Source organism: Pomacea canaliculata, linkage group LG3 (assembly GCF_003073045.1).
Source record: "Pomacea canaliculata isolate SZHN2017 linkage group LG3, ASM307304v1, whole genome shotgun sequence".
Lineage (NCBI taxonomy): Eukaryota > Metazoa > Mollusca > Gastropoda > Architaenioglossa > Ampullariidae > Pomacea > Pomacea canaliculata.
The window spans coordinates 10831286-10851635 of NC_037592.1; the positions used below are offsets into that span (position 1 = coordinate 10831286).

At 39.1% G+C, this 20350-nt stretch overlaps 2 protein-coding genes across 9 annotated transcripts; one reads left to right on the top strand and one right to left on the bottom strand.

Annotated features, from left to right (window-relative positions):
* The first annotated feature begins 1996 nt into the window (after positions 1 to 1996).
* On the top strand, positions 1997 to 11706 carry LOC112559311 (mitotic-spindle organizing protein 1-like). Of its 6 annotated transcripts, XM_025230442.1 has the most exons (9): positions 1997 to 2014; positions 2926 to 3127; positions 5000 to 5145; positions 5354 to 7343; positions 7480 to 7597; positions 8610 to 8761; positions 9173 to 9340; positions 10063 to 10109; positions 10862 to 11706. In XM_025230442.1, the coding sequence occupies exons 5-9, from the start codon at positions 7542 to 7544 to the stop codon at positions 10913 to 10915; spliced, it is 477 nt and encodes a 158-aa protein (XP_025086227.1). In that variant the 5' UTR covers positions 1997 to 2014; positions 2926 to 3127; positions 5000 to 5145; positions 5354 to 7343; positions 7480 to 7541; the 3' UTR covers positions 10916 to 11706. The 6 variants fall into 6 exon arrangements, with proteins under 6 accessions (XP_025086227.1, XP_025086228.1, XP_025086229.1 ...); XM_025230443.1 differs by lacking the exon at positions 1997 to 2014 and having other exon boundaries at positions 2021 to 3127; XM_025230441.1 differs by lacking the exons at positions 1997 to 2014; positions 2926 to 3127 and adding an exon at positions 4604 to 4727.
* A 2231-nt stretch (positions 11707 to 13937) lies between these two features.
* LOC112560815 lies at positions 13938 to 18316 on the bottom strand. 3 transcript variants are annotated; one of them, XR_003098604.1, is made up of 5 exons: positions 18134 to 18306; positions 16029 to 16208; positions 15292 to 15329; positions 14783 to 14849; positions 13938 to 14269 (listed from the first exon to the last, which is right to left on the bottom strand). XR_003098604.1 is itself a non-coding variant. In XM_025232877.1 (5 exons), exons 2-5 carry the CDS (start codon positions 16169 to 16171, stop codon positions 14196 to 14198), a joined length of 348 nt encoding a protein of 115 aa, XP_025088662.1. In that variant the 5' UTR covers positions 16172 to 16208; positions 18134 to 18316; the 3' UTR covers positions 13938 to 14195. The 3 variants fall into 3 exon arrangements, 2 of the variants coding, with proteins under 2 accessions (XP_025088662.1, XP_025088664.1); XM_025232877.1 differs by having other exon boundaries at positions 15292 to 15355; positions 18134 to 18316; XM_025232879.1 differs by lacking the exon at positions 18134 to 18306 and adding an exon at positions 16994 to 17351 and having other exon boundaries at positions 15292 to 15355.
* Between the last annotated feature and the right edge of the window lie 2034 nt (positions 18317 to 20350).

Sequence of the window (20350 nt, forward strand, 5' to 3'; positions counted from 1 at the left end):
ATATTTTGTCTGATTTTATTTACCTGATATAGTAGGTTGAAATATGCACATGCACATGCCTAGAAACGTTAATTAAGACTTTTTTAAAATTATTTGCTGCCCGATAGCGACGACGACAACAGAAGCATCTCGCCGCAGCGAGAAGGTACGTACAATACGGAACGTTTATTTAACTTATATATATATACTCTAAAGGAAATATAATATTTATTTATTAATTCCATGTCCAAAGTCAACGCAGAATACCACGCTCATCAGAGAAGGATTAGAGCACAAGTTAGCAAATACATGAAAGGCTTATCAAAATCTAGATCTGAGAATCTCCTCTCAGAACTCTTTCTGTAGGATTGGTTTCAGTTGCCATTAGATTATTTGTATTTAGTGTGTCTTCACTGATCGATACCAACACAACCAGGTACGGAGTGTAAGAAGTCTTTTTGCGTGTTTTTTTTTCAGCTAAAGGTGGCTCTCGCCACAGACGGAAAATAAAAGCCATTGAAAATTTGTGTGGCCTGATCCAGTCGGCAGCAGAGGGACTAACCCTTGAGCAAATATTACCGCTAGGAATACGTCTCCTAACATCTTTTCAGGAATATGCCACTGGTCGAGAGGTAAACCATCATAAAGCCAGTAACTAAGGCTCTAAGGTCATAGATGAACAAGTTTTGTAAATGGTTGAAACATGCAGAAAATGAAAACAGCATGCCTGAGATGAAATTTAAAACCAGGACATTCATTTATCTTTTATCTCATACATGGAAATATTTAGTTACAACACATTTGGTCCCCAGAAGAATAAGCAGTCTTTCTTCTTTTGGAAATTGTAAATTCAGTTATATGAGAACATTGAGATGATGAAATTCTCATACCAACGGTCTACCATTTTTCCAGACTCCAGCACAAGAGTCTGCGGAGGAAGGATGCCAGAAACAAGGAAGGGGGACAAACAAGGAAGAGGGACAAATTGCCCCCCTGCCCTAGGGGAGGCAACCACAGGCAGGCCGGCTCACGGAGCATGATAAGAGCAGTCTTTCTTCTTTTGGAAATTGTAAATTCACTTATATGAGAACATTGAGATGATGAAATTCTCAGACCAACGGTCTACCATTTCCCAGAGTCCAGAGCAAAAGACTCCAGCGCAAGAGATGGAGCCCGAGCAGGAAACACGAAATGACCTGTGACTTCTGCTTGCTGTCATCCAGTTTTTGGTGTTAAATCTCTTGTTAAATCTTTTGTGTTAAAGACTCGAATTAATCATAAACTGAAGCGTTACCGAAGAAAGTTACGAGCTGTGCAACAGCTATTTGGTTTTCTCCAAACTATATCTGAAGGATTATCGTTGGAGGACTTCTTAAAACTTAGTCTCATTCTCCATACAGAAACTAATAAATTTCTAATTGCCGAAAAGGTAAAACCATCATAAAGAAAAAGACACGCTATGAAAGTGTCCTGGAAGAGAGGAGGAGCCCTGTACATACACAATACAGAACGTTTATATAACTTATATATACTCTAAAGTAAATATACTATTTATTTATTAATTCCAACCATGTCCAAATTCAATGCAGATTAGATACCTTCGCTCGATTACCGAAGATCTACCAGAAGAAGCGGTGTTATTTAGGTAGGTGGATGACTGTTTAGTCAAGCAAATTGTTACTTCATATATGGATTATTTAGGTAAATGAATGACAGCAAAAGTCACAATGTATTGAACCTGTGACTTTTTTTTTCAGCCTCTAGTTTAATGTTTATGTAACCATTCATTTCAGTTTCAATGTTATTTTTGTTCAAGTTGTTCTCATTTCATTGTCATTTATTTTTAAAATGAATGGATTGCATTTGTGTGTGTGTGGGGGGGGGGGTGTAGATACAGGGATTTAATGCATATGTGGTCCTTTGGCCGCCTTAAAAATTCTTTAATGTTTTAGACCTAATGTCTTATAATTTTGAAGTGACTTTTTTCTCTTTTATTTTCAAAATAGTGATGGAAGGGAAAAGAAGAAGACAAGAAGTAAGTTCCTCATGTTTCTTCTGATTTTATTTACCCTATCCTGACGACTGTGTTTACTTTGCATGCTTGGGAGTAGTGTTAGCTCAGGAAAAGCATTTTATGTTGCTTTTGCTTGCTTTGTGACAGTTTTATTTTGTTAGTCTTATTTTCTACTGAACTTGTCTTCCATAAATCACTGGTGTGTTATATGGGTATTCTTATACTAGTAGCCCCTGTGGGACCCCGGGGTATGCTTGCCTAGCGAGCATTGCAAGAATAGGGTCCCTGCCATCCATGTCGCAAGAGGCGACTAAGGTGGACACCTCACCTAGAGGTAAAATAGGTTGTGGTAGGGCTAACAACCCCACCATGTAAAAAAAAAACATGTTACAGAAACTGAAACCAGAGAATTAGTCACAGATGGCGAAGGCAATGAAGCACACCAGGCGACTGGACTTATGACGGACGTTAGCCAAACCCGAGAGGGAGCTGGCGCCCCGACAGCGGATTTACTGAAGCCGAGGCAAAAGTTGAGGGTGGGGTGCTGGAACATCCAGACCTTGTACCAGACTGGCAGGATGCACCAACTAGTCAAGGAGTTTGACAACTACAACTTGGACATCCTGGGAGTCAGTGAGGTCAGATGGACTGGCACGGGAAAGAAGAGACTATCGTCAGGACATACCATCTTGTTCTCAGGAAGATCAGACGCTCAGCACTCTGAAGGGGTAGCTCTACTCCTCAACAAGAAAACGGAAAAGGCACTGCTGGAATGACTTTTCTTCTCTCCATACTTCACATGGTTTGTTCCATCATCTTTTTTTAAGAAACCTGTAGTCCTAACATTTGCTACATATGGACTGGCAGCCATCATGTTATTTGTACCATCTTTAGAACTTGGAAATAATGTATCTTTTGTCCTTCTGGTGTAGGGACTGGTAAGAGCTTGTCGAAGGTATGCATCAGAACGCAGACTGCTTCCGCAATTTAGAAGACTGTGGGGCACTTGCCTGGGGCTCGGATGGTACACCCCTTCTTTTATACCAAGTCTGGATAATGTCTTGACACCTTCAGCACTGTGGTTCTGAGCATGTACATTCAAAGGAAGAGGATGGACATCATCTGGTGAAGCAGGTATCTTTCTTCCTGCCAACTGTTGTTGTTTTGCATCACCATGAGGGAAGGGACTAGGATCAAAAACAGAGTCTAAACACACATCTTTCAAAGATATCTTTGACTGCTGTTTGTTCATCATAGATGTTCTCAAGGGAGTATTTTGATTCTGAAAGTAGTTTGAGTGACCAAGTATCAGCTCATCATTACCCTCTTCAAGTGGCGGCCTTTTTCCTGCTGTTTTCATATCTGCATGCTAAATAATGCTGCTGCCCTTCTGTCCATCAAGGATACATTCTGAACTTTGAATCCAAAATTTTCTCTTCTCCCACTATAAGCTTCAAAATATCCTGATCTCAAATATTTATGTGGAAAAGATAGATGTAGGCTGTCATTTTTAGTCCCCTTGGATTCTGCAAAAGAATTATAATAAAATTATGCTTAAAATTTGTTTAATCTGAAATCATCCATAATTTTGTGGTTCAATATTTTAATTCTGTGACAATGGATTGATCTAGCTTTCTTTTTTTTATTTTGGACTGATTCTTGAAACTTCTGAGGTTCACTGACTTGAATGCAAAACCAGTGAATTCCATTCACACACATTCTACTTTCCCCTCTAGCCCATCACTGTCTCAGTGGAAGAAATACATTCATCTATTGCTCTATTTCTGCTACGCCATCCTTGAAAAATAAAGAACAAACATGGCTGTTTACATCAATTTTTTACATAACTCCTAAAGTGAGGCATAATAATAATAAACACAAAATTTGTAAAGCGAATACTCACACTCCTAAGAAAGCATGCACACCCCCATACAGGAAACTATCAACCATAAAGTAACATGCAGAACTGCATGACTTAAAATGGTTAAATCTATTACTAATAAACACTGTAATCAGAAATTAATTTAAAATCCAAACATCAAAACTATAAACACCATGCTCAGTGGGTAATTGCTCATGCATCTAATACTTGTTTCTTAACGCATTCCCTTCTGGACTTTAGATTCTGATTACGATGATACATCAGCAAGTAAAGAAACACTGTTATCGAAATGAGATGTCTGATTAAAACAGGAATGAGGAGATTTAAACTCTACTTACACTAACACTTTGACTGACACGCACATTCAAACGATTCATTGTCTTCACAATGACAAATGTATTTTCAAAAGTTTCAGTCTAGCAATGAACAGCAAGAAAGGCATGATCGACGACTCGAAAAACAATCGATAAACATTTGATTACTTAAATATTTTAAGTCTCAGCACACTGATTCAGTTAAATCCCTACTTTTCTTCCTCATGTTCTGTATATGCTTTGAGAGGAGTAACGTCCATTCGTTCAAACCGCCGATTTCAACTCAATACTACGTCACTTCCGTTCGCCTGTGATGTACAGCGACAAGATTCGAAATAATTTATATATAATTATATAATAATTTTGATAGATATATATGTAGAATATATTTAATATATTAAAGCCTTTCTTTTATGAAGAAGACAATAATATAAAAATTTAGCATAGAAGAATATTTCTTGAGCTCGTCAGTCATAAACAAAAATGGCAGAAGCTGGAGGGAAGCCCAAAGTATCGAATGCCAGAGAAACATTAGACAGTACGCTCTTTCCTACTTTTCATAAATAAATATATCTTTTATTTTGCATGTAACTCTCAAAATGTGTATTGTTTTCGGCACAAAAGTAATGGTTCTGTGTTTAAATTTTTTTGCTTGACGTTTGGTTACCGTCTGCCTACGATCCATTTAGTTTGTCGTGTCGCGCAGTACCAAACCAACAACAACCTATACACAAAGTTTCCATTCATATTACTCTAAACATCTAAACATTAGCATTAATCAGCGAAAATTTTGCTTTATGTTCTGTGCAGTCCTTGCCGAAATATCCAAATTGTTGAACACCGGCTTGGACACAGATACCCTAGCCCTGTGTGTCAGATTGTGTGAGAATGGCATCAATCCTGAGGCTTTGGCGCTGGTTATTCAAGAGTTGAGGCGAGAATCTGCTGCGATTAAAGTATGTACCTAGTCTATTTCATATTTAACAGCGGCGGCATAGATGCATCACTACAGTGCTGCAAAGTCTTTCATAATAATGCATGAGATAAAATTAATCTTAAATAAATAATTTTGTTTAGATTAAATTTATTAAAATGTTTATGTCTCTCTCTCTCTGTGGTTTTCCATTTCAGTTTTATTTGCCTCTCCAATTTTTTTCTTTACAGGCATCTGAGTCATCCAATTTATCATGAAGAAAGGAGAATGCTAAAATACAGGAGAAATATAGTGTCAGTTTTGTTATTAACCCATTTTTTTTTTTTTATAAGTTAACTTAATCATATCCTAAGGACCTTTCTTGTAACAGGCTTTTGAATTTATATTCTCAGCATGCAAGATCTGGTAACTCTTTATCAATTTGGCACATCAGTATTGCTGTTGTTACATAAATGATTAAGTTACCTGCTTAGCTAAGACACCCTCTGCAGCAATGTGTGTAGAATGTACCTGCTTCTATAAAAAAAAACAACAAAGAAAGCATCATTTTAGAGTGGAAGGCAGTATTTGGTAGCACTACTCTGTGTGTGTGTGTTTATATTTTTTGAAAGAAATATTGTCACTAGGAACTGGTCCAAGATGATCGTGAGCTGATTGAAAAACTTATCCAAACCCCGAACAAAAAGCTCATAGTTTGAGGCTCCCACAAAAAAGAAAAAAATAATGTAACTCTTGCTTCTCATTGTTATGAATGTGTGTGAATTAATAAGTGTTGGTGTTTGAATCTATGCACATTTTAATTAGTAAATTTTTAAGTTGTGATAAAGGAATGCTGTAATGTTTCATAAATACTGTAGTCATAAAAAAAACAAAGAGAAAATAATGTGGAATAGACTATAATTGCTGTTTCCATTTTTTTGGTACTGTACATGATGGTGTTTTTGTCCACTTTCACTAATGAAATACTTGTTACCAGGACTATAAAAGTCAACTGCCCTGAGTTCATATCCCATCTTGGGAATACTGTTTTTTCTCTGCATATACTTGTTTGTAGAACTGTAAAAAAAGTCTTAGTTGCTAGCTTGTGCATGCGCGCACACACACACATGCATATTCAGCTTATAGAAATGCTGGATATCTATTTTTAACATAAATCTAGAATGGCAGTGTGAGACTGATCATATGTTTTTCATACTTGTGATGGAGACCTGATGGAATGCTTGTTGTTAGTAGTCTCATAGGTTTATTTAGTGCATCCAATGCAAGAAATAAATTATTCTATAAAAAGATGTAATGCTGTTGGAGTTTGATTTTTTTGGTTGTTGTTATTCTTGAAAGCTTAGAGCAGCTTTACTCAAGAGGAAACCTTCAAATAATTTTCAGGTCAGCGAAAAAGTTATCCTCCGTTCAAAGTGTAATAATCCAAGTCATTTCTACATTTATCATTCCCCTGACACAAATGGGACATTGGATTTATGGCAACATGGGCCACCAGTCTAAACAAAACTAATTGATAAGTAACTTTGTAAAGAAGTATCTTTACCATGCTAGTTGTTGCGCTGGTGCAGTGAAATATTACCATCAGTACTGTTTGCAGGCAAGTGCAAGCATCTTGCTGTAGATATTTTATAACTATTTTTTTCCCTTCAGTCACAATCTATTGCAGCACACCCAGCAATATCTCATGAAACTATTAATAGAGTTCTAAAGACTACTAGGGGAGATAGGCTGGTACTCTGTGAATCATGCTTTTAATTTCTGGTGTGATTTGTAATTTAGGCGTGTGTCTTTCAAATTTTTTTAAACAGAGTAAATGGGAATGTACAACAGATCTTAAAGGGAGAGAATATTCATCAGTTTATCCTTGTCTCTACATTTTCTGCTTTTCTTTTTCTCGTGTCATTCTCAGTGGCTGAGTTAAATGCCAGTGTTTAACACAATCGCATTTTTAGGCATACAAGCCAACACTCACCCCACCCCCACCGCCAACTTTCATGCACACACACTCACTGTTTGTGTACTCGTGTGTCTGAAATTTAAGCCAGACAGAGCAAAATTGCTGGACGTTTGCCGCGTCAGCTGTTATTGCGAACCGCCCAATCCGTCGTTTACACACGTAACCCTAAATGCTTCTTGTATCGCGTGGAAGGTGTGCTTTTGCAGACTCTGGTAGCTTGTAAGTGGCCACACACCTTGTCACAGGTACCTGCAAGTCATAAGGTAAGTGGTGCACCCTACATCTGATGTCCTTCCGCTGTAAAGCCGGCGAGACAAATGCAGAACTGGACAGAAATGTTCTTGCTTACCAAAGACTCAAAAATTGTAATAAGCGTAAATTTGACGTTTCTTTATACAGTGTTGATAAACGAGGAACCTCATCTGCCAGCTGTCTGGTTCAGATCCGGCAACAAAGTGGAAATGGCTTTTTTTACAATTACTTGGAGCACCTTCCTGTTCTGGGCGGCACTGATCATGTGAGTAGACTGCTTTCCAATAATAATTACAAGGGTATCTCAGCGCTCCACCCACTCCGTGCATTTCGAATGTGTCGGTCCTCGACTGATATTTCAGAGAGAAATCAGTTTCGGTGCTCAAACATTTGCCTGGCACCCGATCACTAAGAACAGTAATGACAACACAGAATTTTTTTGTTTAAGTATCAGCCACTGAGTATGGCATTGCTGAGTCAACAGCATCGACAACATATGAAGCTGATGTGGCGAAAAAAGTAAAAGCAGTAACATATTTTTAATTTTTAATTTTTTTTTTTTGGTAGTTTGTATAGTACTGTAATGATTAACTTGTATTTTTCAAAGAAACATATTTAAAACAAACCATTTTATTAAAAAAAACATATGCTTCAGAATACAGAGAATAATACAAGGTATGTGTATGATAGTAAGCTTTGGGTGGGTGCCGGATGATTGCGGTCGAGTTCTAAGATATCATTGTATAGAGAATTGATACAACATATGCCTCCCTCATCGTGGAGGTCCACGGGCCACCTGCACTGAGAACACTTTGCACAAAGAGCCCATCTAGCGACCACAGATGATGGCATGGAGTGTGTGATGGTCTCCTCCATGTACCTCCTGTCTCCGTGCGACGTCTGCCACCGTGTGGGAATGAGTTGTGATCATTCATGCGGGTCGGAATTGTGTTGGTATGGAGGTATCTCTGGTGTCATGGCTATGAAGGTGTGATGTTGATTGTTGTGTGATTTTAACCCTTGCTTCCTTACAGAGCTGAGACAAACTGCCCTGTGGGATAAAGTAAGCCGTGAATTATTGTACGGCACTAAGAACTAGAGATGTGATGGTGGTGAAGGGGATTGTCGGCGCCTGAGATTTACTTTTGTGTTGGTGGTGGCTATCTGATTGTGTGTGTGTGTGTGTTTCGGGTGTGTCTGCACGCATTCTCGCTTGTGTGTTCCTCCATTTCTGTATTCGCTAGTGTATATTTATGTGTATCTACTGTTACAAACAGATTGCACTCTTCAAACTTGACTTCGACAAAGGAAGCCACACTATTTCCAAGAGGTGGAGGCAGTTTAGACGTCAAACTGCGACGTTTATTTAACTTATTGGACTATGACAATAACAACAAAATTGAATTCCAAGAGTTTCTAAATGCAATAGGTAATTTACTCCCTCCATTTTTTTTTCTAGAATGTCTGTGGTAGTAACGAACGTCTTGAATTCAGCTTAACTGTTTCTGTATTTTTACTTTATAAGGATTCAATTTATAGTATCTTTATTTTTGTCAGTTTTCTTTAACAGTTCTCGGTTTTATCAAATTTATTGTTTCTACCGATCACACTATTCATGTACTTGTTTGGCTAAGAGTATGACCCTTGTGTTGCGATAGAGCCCTAATCAAGTTATTTTATTAGTTAGTGTTCAGTATGATGTATTTTAAAGTATTGCTGAAAGATAATATAATATCCCAAAAATATCGTGTTATCCAACTCGACAAGTCAAAACGCTCTTTAAACCTTACTTTGAACAGACTGCGATAAAAGTGAAGATGATGGTCCTGTGTTCTAACAGCAGGTGGAGAATCTGAAGTAACTTCGGTGAAGCCGGAGGAACTAAGAGCAGCAGTGAAGTTGAGTGAGAAGCGGGTGGAACACATCTTCAAACTGTTTGATGTTAACCAAGATCATCTTCTAGAAAAGTCAGAGATAACCGCCGTCTTCGAGGCTATAGACAGCGACTGTAAGTAGACAACAGCTTTCTTGTAGCACAATATCAAAGCGCTTGTCACTAATACAGTAATTCGTAGGCAGTAGTTTCGGATCTCGCATCCCGCACACTTTTCTCTCTGGCTGTGGCACTTGTTTATTAGACTACTTTAGGTTGATGTCGCCTCTGTTGCTGTAAATCATTAGCAGCTAAACTGAACTGAGCTATATTAGGTTAGATGTTGTATACCTATATTTCTCAAACTTACGGTATACATGTTCTGTGCTGAAACAACGAAAACTACACTATTACGATAGTGACTGGCTGAACAATCGGAGAGAGAATCTTAAAGTGACTACATCATTAAGAGACTAATTTACCAGGACCAGATACATTTATTGGAGAATTCTTGAAACATTTGTTGCATAAATTAGCACTTCTTGTGTCTTTTCTATTTTAATTTTCTTTGGCAAGGATAATATTCCTAATGCTAATTTTGGAAGCAAATTGTTCCTATGAGTAGGATTTTTATGATTTTATCACAGCATCAATGATTATTATTCCTGTTCTCTCCCAAGCCAGTGTGGTGATTTATCTGTAATTTGTCGGTCTTGCTGACTATTTCATTCACTCATGTGTTGGTATGTTTTATTGTGTCTATTCGTGGCTTATTTTTATTTATTCACTGCCAATTTACTATGTTGCTAGGAAATCATTAGGCAATTGTCATGCAGGAGGTGCATTTACTGTTTCAGATGATGAAGCTATAACATTTGAAGAGTTCGTGGGTTCTGCCATGGAGGTAAAATATTTACTTCAGACCTATTTACCTGTACGGGTCGCTCGTAGTCATTACGAGAAATCCTCGGTATTGTGGTATTAACGGCTATGGCCAAACAATAGCGAATGTTTGTTAAAGCTTTCATTTCTTTCCTTCCGAGAGCAATAATTGAAAGCCATAATGAAGATGCAATGCAGAATTTGTTAGACAATGTTAAAGTGATATAGTTCATGATGTTTTGGTAATCATTTGATATGGAGAAGAAATGCAGACAACCGTACAATATAAAATATAATTAATTAAAACAACAAAGTGAGACACATAATAACTACTCTCCCTAACAAAGCTCGGTAAAAGTGAAACATTTTAGAGAAACTTGCTAGAAAGAAAGAATCATCCTTTGATACTCAGTACTCAACCAAAAATATCCCACATCCGCTCTAAATAGGTTCAAGTTAAACCAGCTGTGATTTCTAATGTCTTGGTTTTTTTTGTTTTTTTTCATCTTGATTCATCTTGAATTGGTATGTTATTTCTCTGTATCCTGCTATCTTGTTCGTCTATTGTTTCTTTCTTTGCTTTTCAGTGGGTGATTTTGTACTTTTGTTGTATCTGTCCGCTTACTTCTAATGACTAAACTTACAGATCCCCCCATACACCATTTTCCTTCTGACTCCATTATTTACTTCTCTACTAATTCTCTCTCGCACGCACGCACGTATGTATGCACACGCATGCGCACTGTCATGTCATGACTGTTGTAAATGTTTCAGTTTACTTACGGCGGTGAAACAGCAGACGACTACTTGCGGCACGAGGAGTTCTAGTGGAATCTCCTGCCTCCCCATCCTGCTGTGCTGTCTCCGAACATCCAGAACTATCGTCTCCTCCATAACCAAGCGCTCTCTGTCTGTCTCTCACTTTGTCTCTCTCTCACTCGTTTTGATTACGCAATACCATCTTCTGCAGCTGTTGCCATCATCACCGTCATTGACTGATATGTATACCGACCACGGGATATTTGTGCATCAATACCCATAAAAAAACTCCACATTGTTTCCAGAATAATCCGTTCTGTTATCCTTGTTAGTTTAGTTAATCATCTTCGTTACGACTGGAGCATAAGGCGCCTCGCTTCATGTTCTCCCTCCTCATGGCGTGGCCCAACCACCTCCATTGTCTCTGTCTCTCTGTTGATACCTGGTCATCTCCAGACATTTTTTTCAGCTTGTGCTGCGAGACCAGTTCTGGTAAAGATCTCCTTTCTGATATCGTCGTTATCGATGTAACTGCCAAGATACTTGAAGCTCTGCGCTTCTTCCAACTCCTCACCTCGTATCTTTGTTTTTGTTGTGCCTTTGTTTCTTACTTTCATTGGCTTGGTCTTGTCAGAATGGATCTTGAACCCCACGCGCCTTGCCGCTTGGTTAATCCTCTTTTCTCAGATTTTCCTGTCTTAAAAGAGAGCGACATCATCCGTAAAGTCTTCCAGTCGGGGTTTAATGACCATGGAGTTATGGAATGAATGTTGAAATATGCCCAATGGAGAGAGAAAAAAATAACGCACACAATCTTGTTAATAATAAGTTTGAAATAAAGTGTGATCCCTTTTATGTCAGACAGCCTTCATTTTGTACAGGGGCATGGATACTGATGGAATGAAAGTTTGTGGAGAGAGTGAGTAGAAGAGAACATTTCTGCCATCGCCATAATCGAATGTTTGACGGCACGGGTAGATGATAAGCGAAATGCTTAAAAGCTCTCTACATCCGTTATATTCCATAAACTGGTATTCTACTGATCATACTTAGAAACCAGAAGACCAGGAGGCACCATCCAGAATTCATGGTTAGACGGAAAGTCACGTGGGTTAGCCGGCTCACCAGGGAGCTCAGAAAGAGTCCTGTAGACAGTTTTCCTTTGGGCAAAGAAAATTATTCGTCAAACGTTCACAAACTGTCACAACTCGTTACATTTACCAGAGGAGCACACATCTACATCTACCAGAGGATACACATCTACAAACATCACGATTTTGAACTCTATCCGTGCATGGAGAAGGTCGTAGGCCATCAAGTCACAGATGACCTGGTGAACACTACTCTCCTTCTCCCCTGAGCCCCCTGCCTTCACACAGTGTGTGTAATCATGCGCCTGAAATTCAAACCAGAAAAAAAGTTTGGCAAGCTGTTGCTGCTAAAAATCTAATCAGTCTCTCACACCTGGAAGCCAAGATGCACCCTACATCCTGCTTGATGCACTTCCGCCATAAAAGAGTCTTTAATGAAAAATTACTGCTTACCAAAATTGTAACAAGAATGAGTTTCCCAAAATGAAATTACGAAAAGATCTTCAATCTCCCTCATCCCACCCTCTACAAACAGAATAAACAAGCATTTAACAGTGTGTGTGGGGTAAAGGGAAGGAGCTCACTATAAATACATCATCATTATCGTCAGACAACCTGTGAACTTTCTTTAACATCTTAGACTTGGACAATAACAACAAAGTTGAACTGAACGAGTTTACAAATTTCCTAGGCAAGTTTTAAAACTTTGTCCACGTTTGGTGCACTAAGTAAAATCATGCACATAAACATTGTGCTCAATAATAATAATAATAATATAAAAAACCTGTGTATTTTGTGGTATACTTTCCTAAATAGTAAATTGGATGTTGGTAATTAGTGTACCTGTGGTTCTAGAATCAGCAAGCTGTTGGTTGTCGTCAGGAATATCATATCCGGTGTCATTTTCTAATCAGAATATAAGTGAGGCTAGAGATAAAGTGTCAGGTAATCTGTGTTTATAATTATCTTCTTAAATTATTGGACCTTATGTCGAACTACAGCCAAGGTGTTCATTTGTCCACGTATTTTTGTTGTTGTGTCGGTGGATGTGAACCTACAGGCTTTGTGATGCTTTGTTAGTTGTCTAGGATCAGCGATAGTAGTAGTTCTTTAATACTTTGGGGAAAGAATACGGGAGTGACTGTGTATGCGTGCGTGTGTGTGTGTGTGTTCGCAAGCAAAGAGGAAACAGGAAAAGAAAATGTGAAGTTTGACGAGTTTTAGCTGCTGCAGCCACTGTGTGTGATCTCCTAACTGCAAACATCCTTCGTGTTTCTGTGTTGTCTCCAAATGTTCACAAATATTGTCTCATACACCATCGTGCGCTCTCTCACACTTGTTTGTGATTACGAAATAGCAGCAGCAGCAGCAACAACAACAACAGTAGTTATTGCTAGCATCATCATCACTTTGCTGGCAACAGATTGGGGTCCAATTCCTGTCCATTTCCCTAACAATTAGTCCTATTTCCACTAATTGAAATGTCTGTCGCAGGCTTATAAAAGTTTGAAGTGACATACCAGCAAGCCATTGATACCTTTCTTATTATCTTTTTGTGCGTCTCTAGTAATCAGCCGAAGAGGCGTAAACAAAATTGATTTTGAGGACAGTTTAGCCTTAATAACAAGGGGAAAATGGAGGTACGAATCAAATTTTTAAATATATGTACGCTCTTTTATGGTACAATAAAGTTCACTTTACGGTCACGTTTATAATTAATTATTCTTAAACGAAAATATATATATATATATGCAGTCAACGCAAAAAACACCATTTTTACGGAACCCGCTTTCTCTCATTCCTTCAAATTCATAAATCATCATCATTATCATCATTATATCTCTCGTCGTTATTTCATAGGTGTCAATATGAAAGTTGTCTAGTCGGCCCTGAGGCCTACTTCTACCCTGGGGTCAATATGTGGATCACTGTGTTCGATAAAGTAGATAAGTATGACACACTCGCACGCATTCACTTAATAATAAAAAGAAACAAAAGTATTTATCAGACCGGGACTTTACTATTCAAGTCAAGGTACAGTTAGTACAACCACAGAAAAACAGACTTACATATACATACACAGGGCACGAGCAGTTGAACAGCATTCTGATAACTTATCGCATCATTTTTTTTAAAAATTTTGTTCATGTCTGATTTTATTCTGTGATTTCTCGAGCTATGACAACAGTCAGTGTTTTGTCTCATTAAAGCGGTGATGCAACCTTTCTCTCTCTCTCGTTCAGTCCAATTCTCTCTGTCTAACTCCTCCCACTGGGCTCAGGGAGGGCAGTCTGAGGGTCTGAGTCATTTGTTCTTCGACTTGACTTTTCACCTGGATCATATGTAAACAGAATTTGACATGAGAAGAGAAATCTGCACACACACACACAAATCCTCATCAGACTAGTCTTTTAAATTACATGCTTTGAACTCCTTGCTGTTATTTCAATTTCCTGTTTGATAATTAATTCATATTGAACTATTTAATACTGTTTAAATTGAATATTAGTAATTATTAATGTTTGAATAAACTCTTATATTTAACTCTTTAAAAAATTTAATATTAATTTTCTTGAATATTATTCTGGTAATCTTTTACTTTTTATTCTTTCTCTTCCTGCTAATTCTTTGTGATGTGCCCTGCTCATTCACATTTAGTATTTCAACTCCAACATTTTCTATTTTCTCCTCTCATTTTTTATGTTTTATATCTTTGTGCTTTTTTATTTATTATATCTTTTTATGTTTAATCTAAAACTCATTGTCTCACTCATTCATTCTCACTCTTCCACTCTATTCTCTCTCGCTGACTCCTTCAATATCTCTCTCCCTCTTTCTTCCTCACCTGAGGGGCATTTTTCAGCAGGTAGGACTGAAAAAAACTTGTCAAAGGCAGAAGAGTTTTGTAGCATCTGCAAAATTTAAAAATATTTGACCTTTCAGTGATATGGTAGACAGTTCGGCTAATCTAGGTATGGGTGATCATCAGACCACGTGCTTGTCCCGTCAAAACTAATTATTGCAAGTTTCTTCTGCTTTCAGTATTACTCGTCTTACAGACTTCGCACAAACCATTGTTCAACAGCTCAAAACAATGGATAAAAAAATACAACATATTCGATTAAAGAAATTACCAACCAACAAAATAAAGATAAGAGATAATTTTATTTGTTCATGTTGACATATGCAAAGTATATATATAGTTACGAAGAATTAAAGGTCTTTCTCGTCTGAGGTCGGTCGGTCTGTCAGCACACACACACACTCTCTCTCTCTCGTCATATTTGTTTTTGTGTACATACTGGCGAATTATTATTTATGAGGGAGACAGATGAATGTTTTCTGGGGACTTACCACGTTCTTGAGAGAGGAAGCATCGACAATGGTGCAATCTGTAATCAGGCATGAGTTCTCATAGCTAGTACACAGGTAAACAAAAGAAGTCAGCATGAACAAGAAAGAGCCATCAACATTTATTTATTTAGCATTCGGTTACTTTACGCAACTGGCCATCGAATTTATGACAGTCATTTACGGAAGAAAATTTCACTGACCGCACACTGAACAGTCAGACTATATCTGAACAGTCACAAGCTGTAATACTGAGCAGTTGTGTGATGTAACTGAGCAGTTGTGTGATGTAACTGAGCAGTCAAATTCCATAACCTGCACTGGTCAGTTTGAGCAGTCATCTGCCAGTGGAGTCACACACGTGCGTCAATCTACCAGAAAGCTTCGGGTAACTTATAAATATTGAGAAATCTGTTGCGAAATTCACTGAAACCATTTTCGCAAAAATGTATCTATGTCACATATCGTCCAGGAGAAGACAGTGTGCAGTCTCGAGAATCGAGATGGTTTGACTAAACCAAAAAAAAGTCCACCCTAAAAACAACTTTCCACAAAATACGATCTGGAAGAGGTGAGAAGAAGGAAGGGAAAAGAGAATTGACTGCTGACTGTGGGCTCTGGTGACAATTTTCATGGCAAAGGAAGCGAAAAAAGACGGACGGGAAGCTTTGACAGAAATGGCCAGAAACGTAAAAATAAAATAAAACTCAAGAATGAACTATAATGCAATGAAGACTTACGCGCGATGGCACCCATCGATGTGTATTCCAGAGCAAAGGCAGGCTTTCTCTGGGTCCACAAGCTGGGCCCAGGACAGGACAGATGTCGCGACAATGACCGCCGTCACGCACCTCACCAGAGTCCGGTCTGAGTGTCCAGTCATCTCGCCGTGAGAACTTTTTCTTTTGTCTGAGGTATAGCTATCGAAAATATGTCTCACACACACACACACACACACACATACACGCACACACACACACACACACACACACACACAATGAATTCGTATGTCCACGTAGTCAATTTAAATCGTATGCAATATCACTCAACACTTAATCTGTTAGAGAAGTCCCTGTACCCGGACTGACTGACCCCTCGATCGCTAACACCCTACCTTAGCTTAGCTCCAAATCAGTCAGTTCCTCTTTGTTGTTCCAGGGAAAAGGATGGAAGTTCCCAAGGAGAATTTTCCGCTAAAAAAAAATCTAGCTTTTGTTAGTCGGGTGTGTCGTCTAGTCTTTTACCTTGCGCTGTGTTCTTTTCTTACCTAACCTTATCCATTACGCACCCGAACTCAGCCGACCTATGAGCCCTCAAAAGACCTTCTTTACTTTGTCTTTTCTTCGGTGCATCAATTCCACGGATCTTCATGTGTGTTTCTTTCTCTCTACTGCTGTGTCACGACTACTACATTGACAATACAAACCTCACTCGATCGTGGTACACGTTCACACTATGAGACACACGTACGACACACTAGTACTCGTTGGCACTGACACGCTCACACAGGTATTGAAGGTTCAAAGACATAGATTTATTTACATAATCCACATATACAGCTACTGTACCTATCCTAACCTACCTACCTATAGCCTATCAAACTCTAGCACCTGTCTCCCTAAGGTGGGGTAAAAGAGACTGAGTGTCACGAGCCGCTATTTCCAGCGGACCAGATCGCTAACTCAGTCTCCAAACTTTTACTTACTGCTATACCCAGCAGGACCAGTTCCAGGGACGAGAGTACAGGTGCGAACAATGCCTTTAGCCCGGTATTTGTACCGGACAGTCTGGGTACTACGTCACCCGCTGTTGCTGTCCGTCACGTGCCGCGCGTGGGGTGGGAGGGGATGCGGGGCGGAGGGACTACCCGCTGACCTAAACAAGCGCTCCCGCTACACTCCCATTTTAACCGTCTCGGGAAGTTATCGTGGCTACTCAGCAGAAGGACACAAGGGTCGATTTCACTGGATTTTTTCGATTTTTATAAACATCGGCAATCGAAATAGTGCTAATAAGCGATAATTAAGTGAGAAACGAATCATTTCATTCTCCTGTGTTGCTCTCGCGCTCTGTAATTGTAACTAAATATATTTTTGAAACGTTTGACCGTCGCCACAGCCTTATCACAACCCTTTAGTATCCCTTTAAGGGTTCACTTGAACCCCAGCAACGTTCCGTAAAATATACTTTGGATGTATATTTACATAACGGTACCAGCTTGCAACAACGACAGTTAAATAACCGACTTTCTCTCCAAGTGATGTTCAGACGATTGGAATGTTCAAAACTCCAAGATGTGGATTGCGAGGTGTCAAAGTTAAGTTGCTACACTGATTTGAGTATCACACGTAGACATTATTGTTCGTGAGGTCACGTGTAAATTATTGTGAGATCACATATATAGGAATTATTGTGAGATCACATATATAGGACTCATTGTGAAATCACGTGTAGATATTATTGTACCTGTTTGTAGAAGCCATTCCCCGCTTCCTCCTCCTCCAGTTTCTCGCCTCGCCAATCTCTGGCTTGCGTCATGCACAGCTTCTATCATTTCTTTACAGTTGGACAACTTGTATGTATATACATGCGTGTGATTATATGTATCTATATATTTCATGAATATAGGTATGATTAACACATAGGTATGTTTGCAAGTAGATGTTTTACCGGTATATATGTATGTATTCGTGTATGCATGTGAAAGACCGCCTTGATCGTGACAGATATGTGAAGTGATGTATGACATAAATAACTGCGACTACATCACAAATATATTTGTGATATATACATAAAGTAGTACTAGCACCGTCTTACTTCGGTACACAAACACAAGCGCGCTTACCTGTGATTTATTTCCAAGTTGGACTCATACACCTGTGATAGGTACACTTTGTACTCTCGCACTGAACACAGACCTGGCGATGATCCTTATTTCTGGCTTATTTAGCGGTGACATGGGACAACGGTTCCCACGATTTTGAACTGTTTACACAGATATAGTGTATCTGACAGAAGATACGGTGGAACGTGAGAGAACAAACAGGTGCAGACGGTTAAATGCTCGAGTTTTGAGAAGACGAACTTGTGCCTGGTATTGAGACAAGGACAGAATACCATAGTCTTCATGGTAACAATTTTGGTCCATCTGACTTTTGTTTTGTTTTTTTATTTTGTTTGATTGTTGTTGTTTTTAAAAACAGGCATTCAGCTGGTAAGAAAGCTAAACAGTTCAGATACGTGTTTGTCTGCAATTTTGTTTTCAAAAGTCTCAAAAGTTTCAGAAGTAACGTGCAAAAGTTTGAAGCTGGTGTGTCCAAAGTTTAATTTTCACTAAGGATAAAAAAAACCCCCAATAAACACACATCACAAGCACAAGCAATGGAGTTTTCTGACTTAACAAAAATCCAAATTGATCTGTTTACCGACTTTCCATTTCGGAGGTGTTGCTTTTGTATTCTGATATCTTTGTTTTTCAAAGCAGCGATTCGTGAGATGATATATGTTTGATTGTGGTCTCGATCTCTACGAGGACACTGTGATGTCTACAGTTCTGTTAGCTTGCCTTTTCGGCTGGTATGATGCGCTGGCAAAGTGAACATCAGTCAACATTATTATTAAAAATATTATTATTGTTATTGTGAGCGCGAATTAGCATAAAGACGGTTTATGGTAGTAACGAAGCAACGTACCAAAAGCACTCCGATCTGCGAGAAGACAAACAGTAAAAACCCAGAATTAATCTAGTCACGATTCTGGGTTAGATGGCGATGACATAAGGTGGTGTATGGTCAGAAATATCTTATCCACGCTGCCTATAATAACTTTCTCAGTCCTTCCCCCCAAGTCTGCGGTGCTTGGACTGGCTTTCTCCCCCAACTCACTCTAAGATCGTCATAAATAGAATTATCGGGCAAGCACGCGTATCCACAAACATATGCATCAAACACGTGCATTATCTGTTTACTTCTTTTCTTTCTTTGAGCACCTGCGAAGGGTGAGGTAGGTGGACAAAAGTCAAATGCTGGTGTTTTTAAGCGCCAAGTCGAAAACGGAGGCGATATTATAACTGTCTAGACTAGAGAGAGGAAAAAATTGCGTATGTCGCAGCGAAATGTGAACCCAGCACCAATTATGCTCGAGATATTGGTGACATGAGCGTTTATACCAGACCTGGGCAAGGTGCGGCCCGCGGGCCGGACCGCCTCCTGTCTCTGACCGGCCCACCCGCTGGCCCGCTGGCCAGGATATATACCATTAATATAGTATTGGGTAAAACTGAGTTAACTATATTAGTCCGGCCCTCTAAAACCCTCCCAATTTCTCATGCGAAAATTCATTGCTCACCCCTGGTTTATACCGTTTGTCACTGGACCACTGGCTGATATCGGGGACTGGGTGGGTAGAGCAGGGTGGAGAAGGGGTCGAGGCTTGTCTGGGAGTGTATTGCACGATGATTATACACGATGGAGAACCGGTGTACTGAAGTGGATACTCGTCAACTTGTGCTACATGTTTAGGAAATAAAGTTATCAGCTAACAACGCAGACAACAGACGTACTTTGTACAAGTTCTTCCTCTCTCTCAAAAGTGTATACTACTCAGGTCCGGATTCATATGGAATGGTGGACCTTATGGGCGTCCACAAATTTCAAACTTACAGAAAGTTAAATTCAATTGAATGATTCAGCTGTGAACTCAGAAGAGAGTAAATTTTCGTTCAGACATTAATTGACATCTTGACCTAGTGTGAACGGTAACAGTGCAGAAATCTTTAGGTCATAGCGGGTGAGATGTTAGAGACAGTTATTGTAGGAATAGCCTTTTTTATTCAAATAGGGTGGTGCTTATCTTCACTATTCACTGTCTTTCCAGAACTTTCTAAAGGGTCAGATATCCAGAGCGTGGTCAGTGAAGAGAAACACGCAGCAGTACACAGATGCTCTAACGACTCTGCTCTCCGCTTTCTTTCAAAATTGCAGTTCTGTGAAATTCATTGCTAAAGCGCTTTTTTCCCCTCTTCGTTTCTCCAAGTATCTTACTCTGCACCCCAACTACTGCT